Genomic DNA, 17,930 nt, shown 5'->3' with positions numbered 1-17,930 from the left:
AAAGTTTCATTGATATGAAGTGGCTAATCCTCCCCAAGAGGCGTTGCACCTTGACTTGGCAGTGACCCGCAAGTCCCCTTCCGGACTCTCCACCCGGCCCGTCCCACGGGTGGGTGAGTAGCTTATTTATCGACCTTCAAGAGGTTCAAGAACCAGAAGACAAAGACAGATAGATAAAATTTTGATTTGCTTGAAATACGTATATTATACATATTCAAAGATGTTTTCTTTATCTTCGTTCATAATTCTTTGTTACAGCTGAAAGTTTTTCAGGGAGAGACGATAAAACCATGAAGAAAGCATATCCATAACTCTTATATCCAGTGTCGTTATGAAATAAATTCAATCAAAATCGTAGTTATAAATAGTCCTCGAGTTGCTTGGAGCACTTATGCTTTCTAACAGATACAAGTACCTATGTGTTAGACAGAGGAAGGGCAATACTATCATCATCCTCACCCTCACAATGATCCGTATCTTCACCCTCTTGAAGAAAGTTTGATGTCATAGGGGACCGCAAAACTAGAAGGGACTGTTACAGTTGTTATCTGCCTCAAATGCTACCTCTTCCATTTCTTCCTTGGTTTCGCTTATTGGATCAAAAGAATCATCCAGCGAATTGGTCGCTTCTTTCCTCATGAATATATCGTGGCGTGCGAGGTATTTATATAGCATCAGCGGATCCTGCTCTTGGGAATCAATTTTTGTTGTACACATCCATAGCATGATATCATAGATAATCTTTGGCGTTAAAGACCCATCTTCGATAATGGCAAATGTCCCGAGCGGAGTGAAAGAGATGCTCCACACCTGCTCCAGTGACCAGAATTAATATGATTTTCCCGTGTAAGCCTTGTATTTACGGGGAACTGGAACTTATATTTATGGTCTTTCCAGAAGACCCAAGGGGAGCCTCGTACGGTTGCTACAGAAAATGATTACAATAGTTCAGTGAAAAGAAAGAAGCACGCCTGATTTTTAAGGTAGCTTGTAAGCTCATTCTGTTTAATCTCATTCTATTAAGAAGATAGTGATGATTCCAAGTTTTCAAAGAGTCAATTAGCGTTTGTCATGATTGTCATTGTAAATTGCCGTCTGAATGTAGTGTCTTTGCTGGTATTCCCTCTCGTTTTCGGTAAAAATAGTCTCAATATTCTCACAATAGATAAGTTTGTAGTCCTTTTCAGGGTCTTTAGACTCTAGTCCTGAATTTTGAAGAACTTGTCTTTGTTTTCTAGTGTAAGTAAATGATTGTACTGATTACATAATAGTCGCCTTTGATATTACCTGTCATGCTGTAGTACTCTAATAGCTTCTCCTGTGTAGCTTCTCGTGAGGAAAGTAACAGCAGCTTCTGAGTCACCTTCTTCCGTCGAGTTGGCGGGTTGAATTTCCAAGGTTATTGAAAGGCTTTTAGAAATCAAAGACCAAGTGAATCCCCAGGTCCTTCGTTACACACAAGAGTTGTGTACTTGAAGAAAGGCTGTAGTCTTCACTGTATATAGTCGATTTATCGCCACTCTACTGTGTCAAATGCAGAACGAGGCTGATCGTGCTGTAAGCAGAAGGTATCAACCACTGCTTGTAGTCCCTTGGCTGACTGAAATATAAGGTATTTTCAATTCCATCGCGTTCATATTTCCTGGATAAGCGCAAGCTTCGGTACATAGACATCGCCAAAACCTGAAAATGGGCCTATAGTCAGGCCCATAGCCTAACTTTGCATAAAAGTGGTCTTGGCGCTCATCAATTTGCTGACTAATATAGAAAAATGCATAAAAAGACTATATATTTTGATTTTTCACTAAAATTAGTAAATGTTTGTACTGTTTGTAGACTAGTGGGCCCCCAATGGGCCCAAAACCTAACCTATTTATGGGTTAGGTTAGGTTGGGCTTTAGGCTTTGTGGGTTTTGGCGATGTCTATCGGTACTAGGCTATGCCATGACCCGCATGAACCCGCACCCGAACCCGCCCTATCCTCCCTGTGGGTAGGGAAATGGGTTAGTCTGTTTAACCCGCACGCGGGTTTGCGGGTTACCTAATGGGTCGTCAGACAGGACAAACATAGAAATAGCTCTCTCTGCATAAATTATGTAGTATTTACTTGTATTTTTTAAGTATTACTAGTTTAGCTTAGTAGTTTTTTTAAATAGAATATTTACTAATGAATCGTTAAAGTAAATAATGTATAAAGTAAATATACCCTAATTGAATAACCTAAAATTCATACGCGGGACTAAAACATATGTAAATAATAGTAATTAATCATATAAATAATTAATTTTACCAACTAATTTAGGAAAAGTGTCAGAATTTTATGCAAAGATGGGCTAGCGTGGGTAACCCGTAACCCAACCCGCAACCCGCATGGGGAGGGTTGCGGGTTGACTTGGCCTACCTGTCACGGCGTGACCTCTGGGAGCATTCAGAAGCTAAACCGCTGCGCTATCAGCAAAAGACTAGTATGTAAAGCCAAAGCTTTACACTGCTCTCGCATATATATACCTTAATCTATAGGCAGAACTCAGGCAGAACGGTTGTACGCATACACACCGTGACACTACCCATTTACGGGTTATGGCATAGCCTAATCGGTACATCGAACTGAAGATTGAAGAAAGCGTCACGACATCAAACGCTTATAATTATTGAGACGGCGAACCTTAGATAGAAAGATGTAGTTGAGATCTTTGTATATTATATAGTAAGGAAACGAGCCTTGTTCAGTGTGGCCGCAATCTCTTGCTGCTGCTATCGATCACGGAGGGCTCGCACGCGGTCTTCTTTCCATTTAAAGTCTTTATTACAACTCTTTAGTGTTGCCTTTATCTTCCCAAGTAGACTCTGATAAGCATCCGATTGATGATTTATTGTTAGGTGGATTGTTTTAATCTCATTTTTATTTTTATCTCCATTTTCTTTGTCTGATAGTTTCCTGAGAAGACCCGGATTAGCCTAGCTTGAATACATGACCTTTGTCATCTGTCAGCATATTAGATGATGTAAGCTGGCTAGATCACCTGATATTAGTAAGCGCACACATAAGATGGGTGCCCCACAGATAGCAGAATGGACAGACAGATGCATGTAGACGAGCACCCATCGGTCGCTGTTCCACTGCCCTAATTACGTATACGGACATCATCTAATTAACCTATGTTAGTTTATTCCCTGAGATTATTGGTAATCGTCCTGCTAATGCCTGATGAATATTTATCCATTTCGGTTAATGCTACTCTAGAAGAGTATCAATTTATGTGGTCAATGAAAGAAATTTATGTGATAATGAATTGGATTCAAGCGCTAACAAATTCCTAACTATTCTTTTGATGAATTTGTGGTCATTTAGCCAGGTTTAACCATTAACCACAACTCCTCCGTTTGGATGCAAACATTGGCCGGAGATGAAGCTACTGTCTTGGCTTGCAAGGAAGACGAAACAAGTTGCGACTTCACTAGGTTGTCCCGGACGACCCATTGGTGTGCCGCTGAACTGTTCTTTTGCGGACGTAGACATGGTGGCCGGGATCAGAGGAGTCCAAACTATATTCCATTAGTATGTAGATAATTCTTGGATAACCCTATATACTCACTTGGCCCAGGGCACACACAGTTTACCCGGATCCCATTCTTGACCTGCTGGTTGGATAATCCTCTGGTGAAAGCAACAATTGCCCCCTTCGTTGAAGTGTAGTCCAGCAAATCGGGTCGACCAATGTAGGGATTGACGGAAGCACAGTTGATTATCGTTGAGCCGCTCTTCAGATGAGGCAATGCATACTTTGATAAATAGAAGATAGGATGGATGTTAGTATCAAATGTGCTTTCCCATTGAGACCTATAGGATTGCATTAGCAAGAACTTGAAATTTAGAGAAAAAAAAAAAAGGAAAATAAAAGGGGGAACATACTCTTCCAGGTCACTAATATCATCGATCATTGTTTGGGTCCCCGCATTATTAACAAGTATGTCAATGCCGCCCAATGTCTCAACGGCTTTTTCAACCACCTTTTGGCAAGCTTTTCTATCGCGGAGGTCAACTGCCAAGCAATAACAAGCCTGTCCGGCTTCTTCAACTTGTCGCTTGGTCTCTTGCGCATCCTTTTCCTCAACTGGAAGGTACGTGATAAGGCTAGACGCTCCTTCCATGGCAAAAAGGATGGCGACAGCTCGGCCAATTCCTGAATCGCCACCAGTGATGATTGCTTTCTTCCCTGAAAGCTTGCCGGCCGCTTTGTAAGTCTGGTATCCGCCATCTTCAGTTGGAACTTTGCTTGATGTGGGCTTTGGATCCTCCATATCAGCCTGTAGGCCGGGCTTTTTGTGATGCTCAACGGGGATTTGGTGGCCTACCCATTCATGAGTATGGACAACTAATGTTCAGCGAGGTCAACTTACCCTGTTGGAACTGGGATTGGGGCCCCCGGGATGGCTTTTCCACTTCTTGCTGCATGTTTATGATTATTCTGAAAGTTTTTCAACATAGATTGCGACAGACTAATTGCCGGCAAAGATGGCTGCTCATGGCTTTCTATTAATAAGTATATTTTGGGCTACAACGACCACTGTCGCCACTATGACGTCTACATACTAAAGTTGATAAACCGGCCAGCGCTGAAAGCTTTCTGACTGAAGTATCTTGTTTGTCATGCCATAATCCTGTTGGAAATGCAAGAGTGACATCGGGACAAAAGGTGGGCCTCGCACAAGCTCACCTTTCTGAACTAGCTTTGTGCTCCCTCAATTCCTGCTAAATTTGGTAAATGAATTTTGACATACATACATTGCGATACCAAAATCCAGGATTGACTGAAGTAAATGACCTCTTCGCTCGGCTAGTCTTTTGGGTAGAGTCACAAAAGCACGGGATAACCAAGAGTAATAGCAAAAGGATATCTCTCCTACACACCACGCTACCGTCTTTTTGCACTCCCTCCCTTGTATAATTCCTTATTACTCAATACTGCAATTCAAAGAGTTCAAGGGCAGATCAGAAGGCATTTTTTGGTTCATTGAGTTGGGAGCTTTGAGAGGCGAATTGGATGAGCCGACTATGTGTGCAACTAATTCCTGACGCAAATAATTTATCCTGTATTTAGATTTTGTGTGGGTGCAGGAGACTTGTAAAATAGTTTGCAAAACCTTGAATGCGATCCTTGGCGATATTCTTTTGAGGTGGGCCTGCTCACTCCCTGGACGCTGCCTGCGACTCAAGGTAACGCGACGCCAGCAAGGCACGACGGAAGTCTAGATTTCAATCTTTCCATATTCTTGGAATTAATGCCTATGAATACATATAAGGAGTAACTTTCGGCCAGTGGCTAAATATGTGTAAATATGGGAGATGTGAAATTCATCTATATCGTCATGGTGATGTAATAAACTAAACTCATTTCTTTGACCTGTCAATGATTTTACCGCAAATTCACATCAGTCGTTAATTTATTCTTTATATGAAAAAAAATAAAATAAAAATAAAAAATAAAGGATAGAAGTCTGAAACTTGTCAGAGGCCAAGTAATTAATTTGATCTCTATTCCCTTTAAAGCTCACGACCAGCGGTCCCAAAAGTAGCAATATGCGAGACAAGCCTTGTTCCAAACCAGATACACCGCACTGCAATCGTCGGAATTGGAAACCTACACACACTGATGGCTATTGCTTTTTACGACTTGGATTCCGAGGTCTTCATCGTGATTGTCAGTGAAGAAGAAGTATGGTCGGAACAAAACATCATCAAGAGTCGGTCTATCGGCTTTTCATGATATTACGACTTTGTACTCTCAATGGAAAATCGTGAAGTCAGCGTCTTGGCCCATAACAACACCAACCCTCGCGAAGGCTCATTAATTGGGGGTTGTCAGTGGAAACGGAGCATGAAGATTGCTTTCTGCCAAGATCTCTTTCAAAATTATAAGCGTGTCATTGCTATCCTATCTTGCGCCACCATGACAACAGTATTGAATAGATGATCATTTTGCCACAAGTCTCCCTTATCACCCCGCTAATTTGAAAGTCGCAGCGACCGCATTTAGTTTGACAGAGCCAATTTTTGAACTATTAATGTTCCGGCTTGCCGACACCTGTTCAATGAAAACGGTAGATGACGACAGAAGTATGTAATAGGCCCTGTTACTAAGCTGTTAACATCACCTAAATACAACCAAATTGGCCCTCAATTAAATAGTGACGTTGAAATTGTGTTTTACGACAAATATACGAATCTAGCAAACATCTTCAAGCAGATATGGCTGACGGAGTATTGAAACTTGTTTGCGAATGCAAGGTAAGGCGCTTCGCGATGTGAGAATACGTGCCAAGTCTAAGAACAAACCCTAGCATGATCCATGGGGTAAATTAGGGAAGGACTCTCTGGCAGGTCAGCTATGGTCGCACATGCCTGATGCAGGAGAGCTGGACAGCTCCGAGACCTATTCCGAGGTGAGCAGCCTTTCTTATCAGTACGAAACTGACAATGAATGCTGATATCGTGAAGATGTGGATGGGTACATACCCTACTGTACCATCGCGGGTTCTTGCTACAGGAGAACCTCTTCTAGATCATCTCAAAAATAATCCCCATCTCGTGGGGGAGTCGATCTGCCGGAGATATGGCCCGGATATTCCTTTCCTTCCGAAGGTGCGATATATTATATGATCAGGGAAGACGACAAGGACTAATTATGATCAGATATTATCTTTTCAGAAAGCACTTCCACTTCAAATCCATCCAGATAAAACTTTAGCCGAGCAACTACACAAGACAGACCCGGAAAAGTTTGGCGACACAAATCACAAGCCCGAAATTGCGATCGCATTGTCTCGCTTTGAGGCATTCGTTGGATTCAAACGTCTGGATGAAATTGCTGAGCTTATGCGACTGAAGCCACTGGAGTCAATTGTGCCAGAGCACACTGACTTTAATGATGAGGTCTTACGACAACTCTGTACCAAAATGCTCAGCATGTCCCCAGAATCCGTATCAGATACAATCACAGAATTACAAAATAGCCCTCTGTCAGAATTTGACGATGATCACCGAATTCCGTCACTTCTTCGTCGACTTAACGAGCAATATTCCAAATCGGACAATGGAATCTTGGTCGCTACACTCTTAATGAACTACATGATCTTGGAGCCTGGGGAGGCAATATGCGTCCCAGCTGATAGTATCCATGCATACCTATCTGGAGATATTATGGAGTGCATGGCGAGATCTGACAATGTCTTGAACACAGGATTCTGTCCACGTCCCGATCGTGATGATATTGAACTTTTTGCGCAAGCTCTTACATTTAAACCACACAGCCCGGAAGAATCTGTACTTCTGAAGAAGACAAGTCAGGTTGGATTGAAAGGACGGACCACTGAATACTCCCCGCCAATTAGTGAATTTAATGTTCTGGGCGTTACCCTCCCTCCTAAGGGAGTTGAAGCTCACCGGGTAATCCAAAGCCCCAGTATCTTGGTTGTCACTCAAGGTTCGGGGAAAATGGATGTGAGCGATGGATCAGTCCACGACATTAGTGAAGGAAGTGTTTACTTCGCTGCAAAAGACGCAGAGTTGAAATTTTCGACGGACGTTGGTTTGACCTTGTATCGAGCATATGCTACCTTCTAGTGGATAGTGTTATTGTTAAGACACTTTGGGAAAAGGTTTCTGTGAACCATTGTTACACAGAAGTTTTATAAAGCGTGTCTATCATCGAATAAATGAATTCAATCTTGAGTTGGCGCTTTTGGAACAGGATCGTCTAATAATGTGCGCCCAGGCTCACGGCTCTGGCTACGTAGGCCCTCTCGGGAGGCCATACCTCGAACGCTAGCTAACGGCGCCACAAGAGGCTCAAGTATATTGACACGCGTTGTCTTCAAGATAGCTGATTTGCTGAATTTAAAAACACACCAATTAACTTCAGTGGAATTCGTGAAAGGTGGGCTGGCTTTCCTAATGCGGCGGACGAAGCGCCAGCTTGAAGTTGAGGCTCTGTTTCCCGGTATGTCGCTCAACCATTAGCAGAAGAGATAATATGCTGGTCTTTCATATGCTTGTTACTGCCTAGGTGTTTTAGAATGAAAAAGAAGTATCAGGACAGTCTAAGTACAAGGGGAATAACCAAGTCCTTGTGAGCTAAGGAATCTCATAACCGGGAATATCCGGAGATAAGCTGACGAGATAGATATTGTATAACCATCAAATTGGATAGACATACACAATTATAGAGGCGCAAAAAAACGAAATGAAAAAAAAAAGCCTGAAGATAGTGACAATTAGTTTCGCTGATTTCTGATTAAGGAAAATTAGGAATTTAAATTGATCGACGAAAAATAGGTTTTCCAATGCAGGTACTTACTGTGCCATTGCGGTAACGACAGTTCGACTTGATGAACGGGACAAACTCTAGGTCTAGTCTACCTTAGGTAGTCATCCAGAGCAGAAAGTGTTAGGAAAATATTAGTCTATACTTTTTGGTTTTTACCAATGTTCATGACGGTCGACGATATTAACAGCAGCTAGAAATTCCTGTTTGACAACTAAGTGAGAAGATATATTAAAACGGTCAATCTAGAATAATGCAGTTGTTGGATGGTGAGTCTGGTCTGTTATTCATGCATCGTTCATAGTTAGCCGCCACATGTGCTTTGTGAGTCGAAGGCCAGGATTTTCTTTATCTGTAAACAAGTCTACACTTTTGGCCTTGGAAGGTCCGCCTGGGAAAAGGACAGCATCATTCAGTGCTTGGGCTTGGAAGTGGGCCTTGGAATGAAACCACCTTCTGACGTCATCCGCGGGATGTACGAACTGGTTCGATTGCACAGCTTGCCTCGGATGACCTATGAAAACGTCATTTCGTTCGTATTTATCTATAGCTTCGGTAGAAGCTAGTCTCGCATCTCTGTTTGTCTAATTGCGCTCCTTCGTTTGCTGATAATCGTGTATACTACATGCCTAGGACTGTCTCGGCGGAAACATGGCTCAGTCACTGTTCACTTTGTGCATTACGAACCCCTTACTCTCTATTTTCTCGATATTTTATTTCCTCACGCAAACCTTCTTTGCGTGGATCTTCGGACCCTCTCGGCACCAAACGAAGTCCTTCCAGGGTCTGCCAAAGAGAAAGATTGCTATCATTGGTGCCGGCTTGACGGGCATCTCGTCAGCAGCGCACTGTGTCAGCCATGGCTTTGAGGTGAAAATATTCGAGGCACGCGGTAAAGAGAAGGGGTTGGGGGGTATTTGGAGTGTAAGTCAAAGTATCGGTATATCTTTTAACCGGTCGCTCATGGTCAATAGCGCGTGAACTCTACATCAGCATTGCAAATCAACAGCATCATGTATCGATTCCACCCGACCGTGCGATACAAACACGCGTACCCGACCCAACACGAAATTCGCGACCAGATTGTTGCACTGTGGAAGCGATATGAATTAGATGAGCACACTGAGTTTGGGACACCAGTCACATCCGTCAAAAAGGCAAAGTCATCTGGCAAGTGGGTTATCAATGACCACCCAGAGAAATACGGGAGTTTTGACGGAGTTATCACTGCTGTCGGGGTTTGTGGAGACCCTCAAATGCCCTCTTTGCCTGATCAAGACCAATTTAAGGGTACCATTTGCCATTCCTCAGATCTCGACGGCAAGGACATCGAAGGGAAGAGAGCTCTGATCATTGGAGGCGGTGCAAGCGCCATTGAAGCGCTGGAATTCGCAGTTCACTCCGGAGCTGCCGAGATCGACGTTCTCTCGCGATCAGACAAATGGATCATTCCACGCAACGTCCTTGTACAAAGCTTGCTAGCCTGTAACATCTGGGGAGAAGAGACATCTTTGGCATGGGTACCCGAGTGGCTTCTTCACAAATTCTTTTATCGTGATTTACAAGACATCGCCCCTGAGAGCGGCCTATTCACCACAACTCCTATGGCTAACTCTGACCTCTTTAAACTCATTCGAGAGGGCAAAGCACGTTGGCTACGCGGTGATATTTCTTCAGTGAAAGAAAACGGTATTCTCTTCAACCACCGACCTAAAGATGTACCTAAGGGTGGACCTGGTCGCGAGAAGATCATTCAAGGCGATATCATTATTATGGCAACTGGTTTCAAACGACCATCGCTATCATTTCTTCCCGAGGACTCCTTTGAGGAGGATTACTCCCCTCCTGATTGGTATCTCCAGGTTTTCCCACCCAAACACCTTAGCATATGCGCAAACAACAGCACCTACGTCAATGCTATCGGAACGGTTGGAAATATACATATCGGAATTTACACCCGATTCCTGCTTATGTTTCTGACTGATCCACTCACTCAGCCCACGGAAGGTCGAATGAAGACCTGGATAGACTTCACTCGCTGGATGAAGCAGGGAGCTCCACCAGGAGCATTCGACTTCTTCACATATACAGAATTACTATACTGGTTCGTTTTCCTTGTTTTGGTGAATCCTTTCCGTTGGAAGTGGGCGATCTTTATCCTTTTCGGGGTGGGGCAAACACTTCCATTAGAGATTGTTAGAGAAGAAGAAGCTTTCCGCAAGAGACTGGAGAGCCAACGTTAATGAGACATGATATTGCGACATCGAGCGCAACTTGTGAATACCCTCTCACTTGTCAAATGTGCGATATGGTACGAGAATAGTTTAGCACTTTCCATGTAGTAGTCCAAATTGCCAAATTGTCATTGCTCAGCTCGTGTGGTACTTAGAAAGCGAGCATGGCATTTTTCCCCTCTAAAGGAAATTTATTCCGTAAGACCAGATCAGTCGTGCTCATGATGGAACCTTAGATTTTATGATGCTTTAGCTTTGGATCTATGGTAGATTAGTTAGTAGGTTTCATCTATATTCATATGCTGTACTTAGACTCCTCCCTATCACTATACATAGGCCTCGGTAGAACCCGCGGGTTATTTTATCACCATTTGTTAAGACAAGGTTAGGGACTAGGCAAGGAACAAGAGGTTGACTTGGATTAGTCAGGATAAGGTTACCAAAGGATACAGTCTAACCCTTGAGGGGACTTAACTATTCTTCGGAATTTGTTAATACATGTAATGAAAGGCCGAACTCTATTTAAGCGAGCAGTCTGCGCCTAGATCCCTGTGAAGAAAATGGAATTTCATAAAGCGAATGACAGCTTATATTCACTTGGGTGTCACAATGGTTGCTTAAAGCAACGTGTGTCTCTTTTGATTCTGGTAGAGTCGGGACGTTAACTAGGCATACCCTTGAAACGGGAGGTTTGGCTACTGTCACGGCAGTGTTACAACCCAACTTTGCAGCATTCCAAGAAAAGGGTTTCGACATTGATTCAAATAATCACGAATGCATTAGGGGTTAGAAACTGAGGTCAGGTTAGTGGTGATCCTTGAAAATATCAAAAAGACTTTTCTTAACGCCTTTCCTTAGTTATCCATAGCGTACCCACTATCTTGCCTAGAAGCGCTCCTTTTAATTACATTGTGGTAACAACCAAAAGCTTAGATGATATCCTTCCCATTGTTGCCGAATAGATGCACCTGCAGTGACCACCCACGATGTCAATATGAATGAGTTTTCTTAGAATGGGATCAGCATCGAGCGCCCTTTTCAGATGTCATTTCCAAATAACATCGTCCTCTCGGAACTCTCTCCCACGGAGATATCCCGCAGAAAGATCTTGATCGCATGTTTGTCGTTGTATTTACCATCCTAAGCTGTTGAAAATGTTTTTGGCCCCTGCGGCGCATCGCTATGCCGTTGTTTATATAATACGAACGGGAAGGTGTACTTCAAAATGAATGAAATGGTATACCGGCATAATGAAGAAGGCTTTTGTATAATGCTAGCTAAAGTCCCGTCGGCCATGACTCAAATGAACGATACACGCTTCAGTGTAGCGAGCGCCCCAGCCCGTCAACTACTCAGATTGTCCCTTAAGCCAAGAGATCCGCAATCCTAGAATAGCTATCTATCATGATCCTCCAGAGAAGTTGGGTCGAGACGATGTTTGAAGGCCCTATAGCCTTATACTTTGAATCGTGTATGCAGCAGGAGGTTGCCAAATTAGGTCGGAATTCTAAATTGAACAGATCAATTTGTGCTGATTCGGATCCATGGCAGCTTCATCGAATTGGATAACATGGCTGGCGAAATTATGCGTGATACTGAAAGGAAAGGTGCAGCACACTATGATACTTAAGATAATTCACACTTTGATGCAGGCAACTCTATGGCAGAGCAATTCCATGACAGACGATCGAAAGGAAAGAGCTCGTCAAAGCAATGCCTTAGCAATTCTTGAATTTGAAGCGTATTTCCTATGATACTACTATGGATATCTATCATGTTCTATATGTGTCTATTGCTACATTCTTCTTTAGATGACAACGATAGCGTCTTCGATTCATACTATTTTATTCTGCTTGGCCGGTCTCATGAAACTTCTCCCATAGATCTCGGCTGAGTGGCTAGGCTTGTGGAAACAGGGTTGAAGGGTGGTGAGAGTTTCATTTTCTTCCACTTATCTGACTCCTAAAATAATGACTCTACGGGAACGTCAATCAAAGATGAGTTCGTGAAGTCAAAGGCCATATTGCCAGTCTAAGGACGAAAAATGGTCAAATGGGAGAAGCGGAAGGTCTAGCTATTGATTGTTTACTCAGCTCACCAATTATTATTCAAAAAAAAAAAAAAAAAAAAAAAAAAGGGAAAAAACTTTGCTCTACTTTTCGCATTGAAAAGAAGAGAATCTGACATATGCCCTAGTCGACCGCCGGCGAAGTTCCGACATCGGAACCCTGAACTCACGCCAAGAATTCCGACAACCCGTTGGCCAGCCTAGATAGATAATAAAGAGGTAAGCCTAAGAGTATCCACAGCTTCAATTTTAACCATCCCACGTCATTAATTGGTAGCAAAGAAAGCGAAGAGAGTGATGGTCATCAATCCCTAAAAATTTTTGGGATAGAGCAGTGAAACGGTGAGAGAGACCTCATCGCGCCTTGGCATTAGGATGTAACACTATCAATCGATCGAATTAGCCTCCCCTCACGTTGAGTAGACAGTTTGACTTCTGGCGAATTTAGTCGAGATTGACACGGTGGCGGTACGAACGGGTGCCGTGATTAGCTCAGAGTGCCTGAGTTCGCGCTGTCATGCAGGCTGACGGATAACTCAGCCCGTGCTTTGTCAGATACCAATCACGCTAGCTATGAACCCTGCAGATGCCAGCATCCGCGGGTCATGCCGGTTCGATGATGACCGAACGCTTATCAACTTTTGTATAATACATATTGTATCATGTGGACCCTGTACTTTATAGCTGGGGGCGGGATTTATTCGTGGATGTTACGACATGAAGTCGGCCGCTGGCCTATAGACCTTTAGGGGTAGAAGGGCTCTAAGGTGTAATAAAGGCCAACTTGGAAAGTGTTAGGTCAGGTGACCACAACAACCTGTCCGTATACGTAATCAGGCGGTGGAACAGCGACCAATGGGTGTCCCCTCGAGTATATGTGTCTGTCTGTCCATTCTGCTATCTCCAAGCACGCACCTTATGTGTGTGCTTATTAATATCATGTGATCTAGGTAGCTTACATCATCTAATATATGCCGACACAACCATATCCTCTCTCTCTAGATAGACTCAGACTCTCTCTTCTTCATCACACACAATCATATCATTCTGATACGCACGTTGCATCTCATACGTTCGTAGAGAAAGCAAATTCCGCATGTCTTGTTTGTGTATTATTTTCATTGCTGTAAATAGTCCCATATTTGCAATGATTTTAATGAACACAAAGAACACCTGGATATTCACACCTGCTCCTAATAAATCTACTCATTGATTTCGTAATACTAGTGGAAAGTCCAATGAAACGCCACTAGACTCAACTTATTAGGGGTCTCTCCTCGAAATTGAGAATTATCATTTGTCAAGGAATTGGTGCGAATCGCAAACTTGCCACCACTATCCTAAACCGGCGATAATTGTCCTTGGAGCGCACTCGCTTCTGCAGGCCAAGGAATCCGGTCTTCAAAATATGGTATCATGGCAAAACCAAGAGTAAGCAGCCTTGGAGGAGAGCTCTCCAGTCTCAGAAAGAATTCAATTTACTCTCTAAAGGCGTTATAGACCAATCCATGGACCGGAGACAGCAACGTGAGGGGTTCTGGTCCAAGGTATAAAGCTCAGGTCCATCCCCGAATTTGAAGCCACTAGAAATATAGTCTCGGAACTTCAAAGATAATTGCAGCCTTTCACGGCTCCAAAATTTTCTTCTCTAAAGGAATCCAAGCTGCAGTCTTGCTGGCCATCTCTATTTCCGTGCAAGCATGGAACAGACTTGACAAAGACAACGCAGTAAGTCTGCCCCTCTCATTGTTTAGCATCTGAGAAGAAACTGACAAGACTAGGCTCTTCTCGTAATTGATCACCAAGTTGGTCTAGCGTCTCTAGTCCGTGACTTCGGAACTAACGACTTTCGCAACAACATGATCGGCCATGCAGCCATTGGCAATATCTTCAACCTGCCAACTGTCCTGACCACTTCCTCTGACGTCGGACCTAACGGTCTCATGCTAAAGGAGATTGTCTAAATGCATCCTAATGCTACATTCGTCCACCGCCAGGGAGAGGTCAATGCCTGGGATAATGCCGATTTCCGCGCCGCTGTTCGTGCTACTGGAAAGAAGCAGCTCATCATCGGTGGAATCGTGACTGAAGTTTGTAAGGCACCATATCTTCTATCGGGTGTGAATGAAAGTGTTTCTGACAAAATAGGCACGACCTTCTTGGCCCTCTCGCTTATTGATGAGGGGTATGAAGTTTTCGCAAACACCGATGCTAGCAGCACTTTCAATGAGAGACTTGCTGACGAGGCGAACCGAAGAATGGAAAAGGCGGGCGTTACTCTTATGGGTTTGTTCAGAATTGTTTGTGACCTGATGCGTGATTGGAGAAATACTCCTGGTCTGGACCAGCTCCTTCCATTTCTTGATAAGTAAGTTTTATCATCATTATTTTTCATATTACCACTTACTAATGTTCCTAGGTATCAAATTGCTTATGGACTGGTGGCACGCAACCATGCTGGTGCAATTGAAAATGGTACCTTGTTCCCAGTTGAGCAGCTTTTGCTATGAGCTGTTTTATTGTTCAGTTTCTAGATGTTCAGCTCAACGAATCATCGAACGGAAGGATGCCGTAGTAGGCTAGAGTAGGGTGGACAAAGGACAGGGTATTTTGACGGGATATGGTATGAATATTTAATTTCAGCGATTAAATTATACTAAATCTTCATTTAATGACTCGTCACTTTGTCTATCATGTCAGCGAATGTGAAGCGAATTATTGCTTCGTAATTCCTAAACCAGTAAGGCTAAAGGACCATCAGAGATATAGCTCCTAAGTTCCTACACTGAGATCGTCTCTGGCGGTCATTTTAAGGCCACTCGTCATCGTGTCTTTAAGCCCCCAGTAGATCAGACTCATGAAGCACGTCTTTCTCTGGTGCTTTTCAATAGCTCAGTGTGTAATCTGCGAATGACCCCAGCTCAGGGTGAGTGGTCTCTTCACAGTCAATAACTTGAAGGTAATTACTGACGGGCCCTCAGAATCACCGCTCATTCAAAGAGAGGGTTGTATCGAAGAACAAGGTGTCTATAAGGAGTTCAAGAAACTTACGTCGCTAGGACGACTTGTACTAACAAATCGACAATGGCGTGAAATACAAATCGCAACCGCGACAGACCCAACGGATACGGTGAGAAACAAAGTCGGTGCCGATCAGGTTCTGATTGATGGCAAAATCATGCACCAACGCGAGTATATGGGCGTCAAGGTACTTCTACCAATTTGATCTTGGGATTGCTATGTTATCTATTGCTCTCGGGAGTCCAGTCTCACCACATGTTTTGCTTCTTCTCCAATCCTGACTTGTGCTGCGGTTTTCTCTTTGGTACTTAGTTTTAGTTCATGAATTCCTTTACCACTCTCAAACTACTTATCTGAGTTCTCTTGTAATCGGGCAAGCTAGATACCATTGACCTCTACAAGCCGAATACCTTTTTTCCTACCTCATAACAACTAAAATCATATCGTCCGTCGATTTTGATTTATTTTTTTACACTCAGGGAGATCGTTGCCCTTTCCCTGATGTGAGAGGCTTTATCGGGTAAAAACCACGGGTGGGGTCGATAAGAGTCTTCGGGGGAAAATTTGCGCCAAGTTGACAAAACACAAGGTTTTGTCCCTTGTGATCCTTTCATGTTCACACCTGGAAGCCATAGACCCCTATAAGATTCTGGCCTCTATATATGGAGAATTCCTGGAAATGAAGCTAGACAACCAAGTGGACACCTCACGCACACAACCTCGATATTCTTTCTCGCCCGCGAATGACCCACATTGTTCCGAACAATTGAGTCGTCAAATGCAGCCGTAACTTCCACCCTTCCGACATTGCTCAATTCATTGAACCCGATTTTCAGGATGGTATTTGGAAAACCGGAAATTCTGCCGGTGGAGATTATGGAGTCCCAATTGTCCATGATTGACCTCCTATCCGCGATGTTCCCATCGCCAGGGGAGCTGGAAATCTCCGAATCTACAGCACAATGTATCGAGATACTACGAGATTGGTGTCAGAGCCCAGTCTCTACCCCTGATGTTCCTTCGACCATTTCCCTCTTCATTACTCTGCCAATTCCAGATGGTGACAAGACAATACAAGTCAATATTTCTGTCCCATTACAGTGTGAGGATCACGAGACAATTGACCAGCCTCCATCGATGCGCTATTCACTCCGCCAGCCCGACTGGATGACCAAAGCTGAAGTGGCTGATCTTGCCGTCTCCATCCCGCAAGGTGACACTTTAGAGGCAATTGAATACATCCAAGCAGAAGCCAGCCGTTTCATTGGAAACAAGCAGACCCAGGCCATGAGTTCTCAAGGTTCGGGGTTGCAGAAAAATCCCCACGGCCCGATTGTGAGGGTTTGGTTCTATTTTCCGTCCCTGTCAACCCGTAAGAAACGAGATGACATGGTCAATCTTGCACCTGGGTATTCTTTGACTGGCTTTGTGCTGGCGGGTAAGCCGGGTGTATTATGTCTAGAGGGCTCATCACCGGATATCGACGCCTATATGAGTTTCATCAAGACAAATTCATGGGGTGATATACCGAGTCATCAGAAAAAGGTCAGCGAAAGGTTCCGACAGACAGAGAGCGTTCAGAGAGTCTTTTCGGGGATGGAAGAAATCACGGACTCACTTGGGGAGCGAGGAGGCCAACGCGCCAATAGGGGTGATATGCAGGCACTAGAGGCGTGGTTAGGAGCAAAAGGTCTCCAAGAAGCATTTGAAATGGTTATATTTTGAGTCGTCTGAATCCGGCATAGGCCGTGTCCTTCCACATGTCCTAGCATAGGTCTCGATTTTGTATATCCGAATGCTGGATAATCGCTGCGCTACTGTTGCAATGGTAGCAAATGAACGTGGCTCAGCAAATATTTCTATATCTCACTCCGGCAACCCCACTGCTCCACGCTGGGACGTTTTATCAGTCTTCTAGACCCAGAAAGACTCTGATGTTGCATGCTCTTCCGCAGTCAGAAAAAGGGGCAATGGTCATGGGGCAGATGATGTTCTTTTCTTTGAATTCACCGACCAGGGGACGGCTCTTAGAAGCAGTGCTGATTGAGTAGAAGTTGACCGTGATACCTTCCAGGCCAATATCATGGATCGTGGGGACGAGTTGGTGGCAGTTCTTCGCCCGAAGCCATTGAAAGGTAGCCTGCAGTGTTGGAGGAGAGAGCGACCACCAGGTCTCTGGTACGTAGCTTTTTGTTGGCAGCATAATATGGAGGAAGGAGAAGCAGGAGCTTGAAGTTGAATGGAAGAAAGTTGTGTCCAGTTGGTGGAGTTCAGCTACCAGGA

At 43.8% G+C, this 17,930-nt stretch overlaps 5 protein-coding genes across 5 annotated transcripts; 4 read left to right on the top strand and 1 right to left on the bottom strand.

The window, feature by feature from the left end:
* Positions 1-3,358: 3,358 nt before the first annotated feature.
* Positions 3,359-4,456, bottom strand: N7484_008121 (uncharacterized protein; the record flags this gene model as incomplete). Its single annotated transcript, XM_057118508.1, has 4 exons — positions 3,359-3,546; positions 3,597-3,841; positions 3,914-4,352; positions 4,402-4,456. 4 exons carry the CDS (start codon positions 4,454-4,456, stop codon positions 3,359-3,361), a joined length of 927 nt encoding a protein of 308 aa, XP_056971543.1.
* Positions 4,457-6,250: 1,794 nt separating this feature from the next.
* On the top strand, positions 6,251-7,624 carry N7484_008120 (uncharacterized protein; the record flags this gene model as incomplete). The annotated part of the gene is made up of 4 exons (XM_057118507.1): positions 6,251-6,289; positions 6,343-6,444; positions 6,500-6,643; positions 6,695-7,624. The coding sequence occupies 4 exons, from the start codon at positions 6,251-6,253 to the stop codon at positions 7,622-7,624; spliced, it is 1,215 nt and encodes a 404-aa protein (XP_056971542.1).
* A 1,015-nt stretch (positions 7,625-8,639) lies between these two features.
* Positions 8,640-10,567, top strand: N7484_008119 (flavin-containing monooxygenase; the record flags this gene model as incomplete). The annotated part of the gene is made up of 3 exons (XM_057118506.1): positions 8,640-8,648; positions 8,958-9,248; positions 9,299-10,567. The coding sequence occupies 3 exons, from the start codon at positions 8,640-8,642 to the stop codon at positions 10,565-10,567; spliced, it is 1,569 nt and encodes a 522-aa protein (XP_056971541.1).
* A 3,567-nt stretch (positions 10,568-14,134) lies between these two features.
* N7484_008118 (uncharacterized protein) lies at positions 14,135-15,136 on the top strand (the record flags this gene model as incomplete). The annotated part of the gene is made up of 6 exons (XM_057118505.1): positions 14,135-14,173; positions 14,238-14,354; positions 14,408-14,584; positions 14,624-14,720; positions 14,775-14,994; positions 15,046-15,136. The coding sequence occupies 6 exons, from the start codon at positions 14,135-14,137 to the stop codon at positions 15,134-15,136; spliced, it is 741 nt and encodes a 246-aa protein (XP_056971540.1).
* A 1,348-nt stretch (positions 15,137-16,484) lies between these two features.
* Positions 16,485-17,372, top strand: N7484_008117 (DUF1115 domain protein; the record flags this gene model as incomplete). Its single annotated transcript, XM_057118504.1, has 1 exon — positions 16,485-17,372. One exon carries the CDS (start codon positions 16,485-16,487, stop codon positions 17,370-17,372), a length of 888 nt encoding a protein of 295 aa, XP_056971539.1.
* Between the last annotated feature and the right edge of the window lie 558 nt (positions 17,373-17,930).

Source organism: Penicillium longicatenatum, assembly GCF_028827895.1.
Source record: "Penicillium longicatenatum strain IBT 33135 chromosome Unknown contig_4_segment0_segment0, whole genome shotgun sequence".
Lineage (NCBI taxonomy): Eukaryota > Fungi > Ascomycota > Eurotiomycetes > Eurotiales > Aspergillaceae > Penicillium > Penicillium longicatenatum.
Note: the sequence above shows the minus strand (reverse complement) of the source record. Positions and strands in the feature narration are given on the sequence as shown.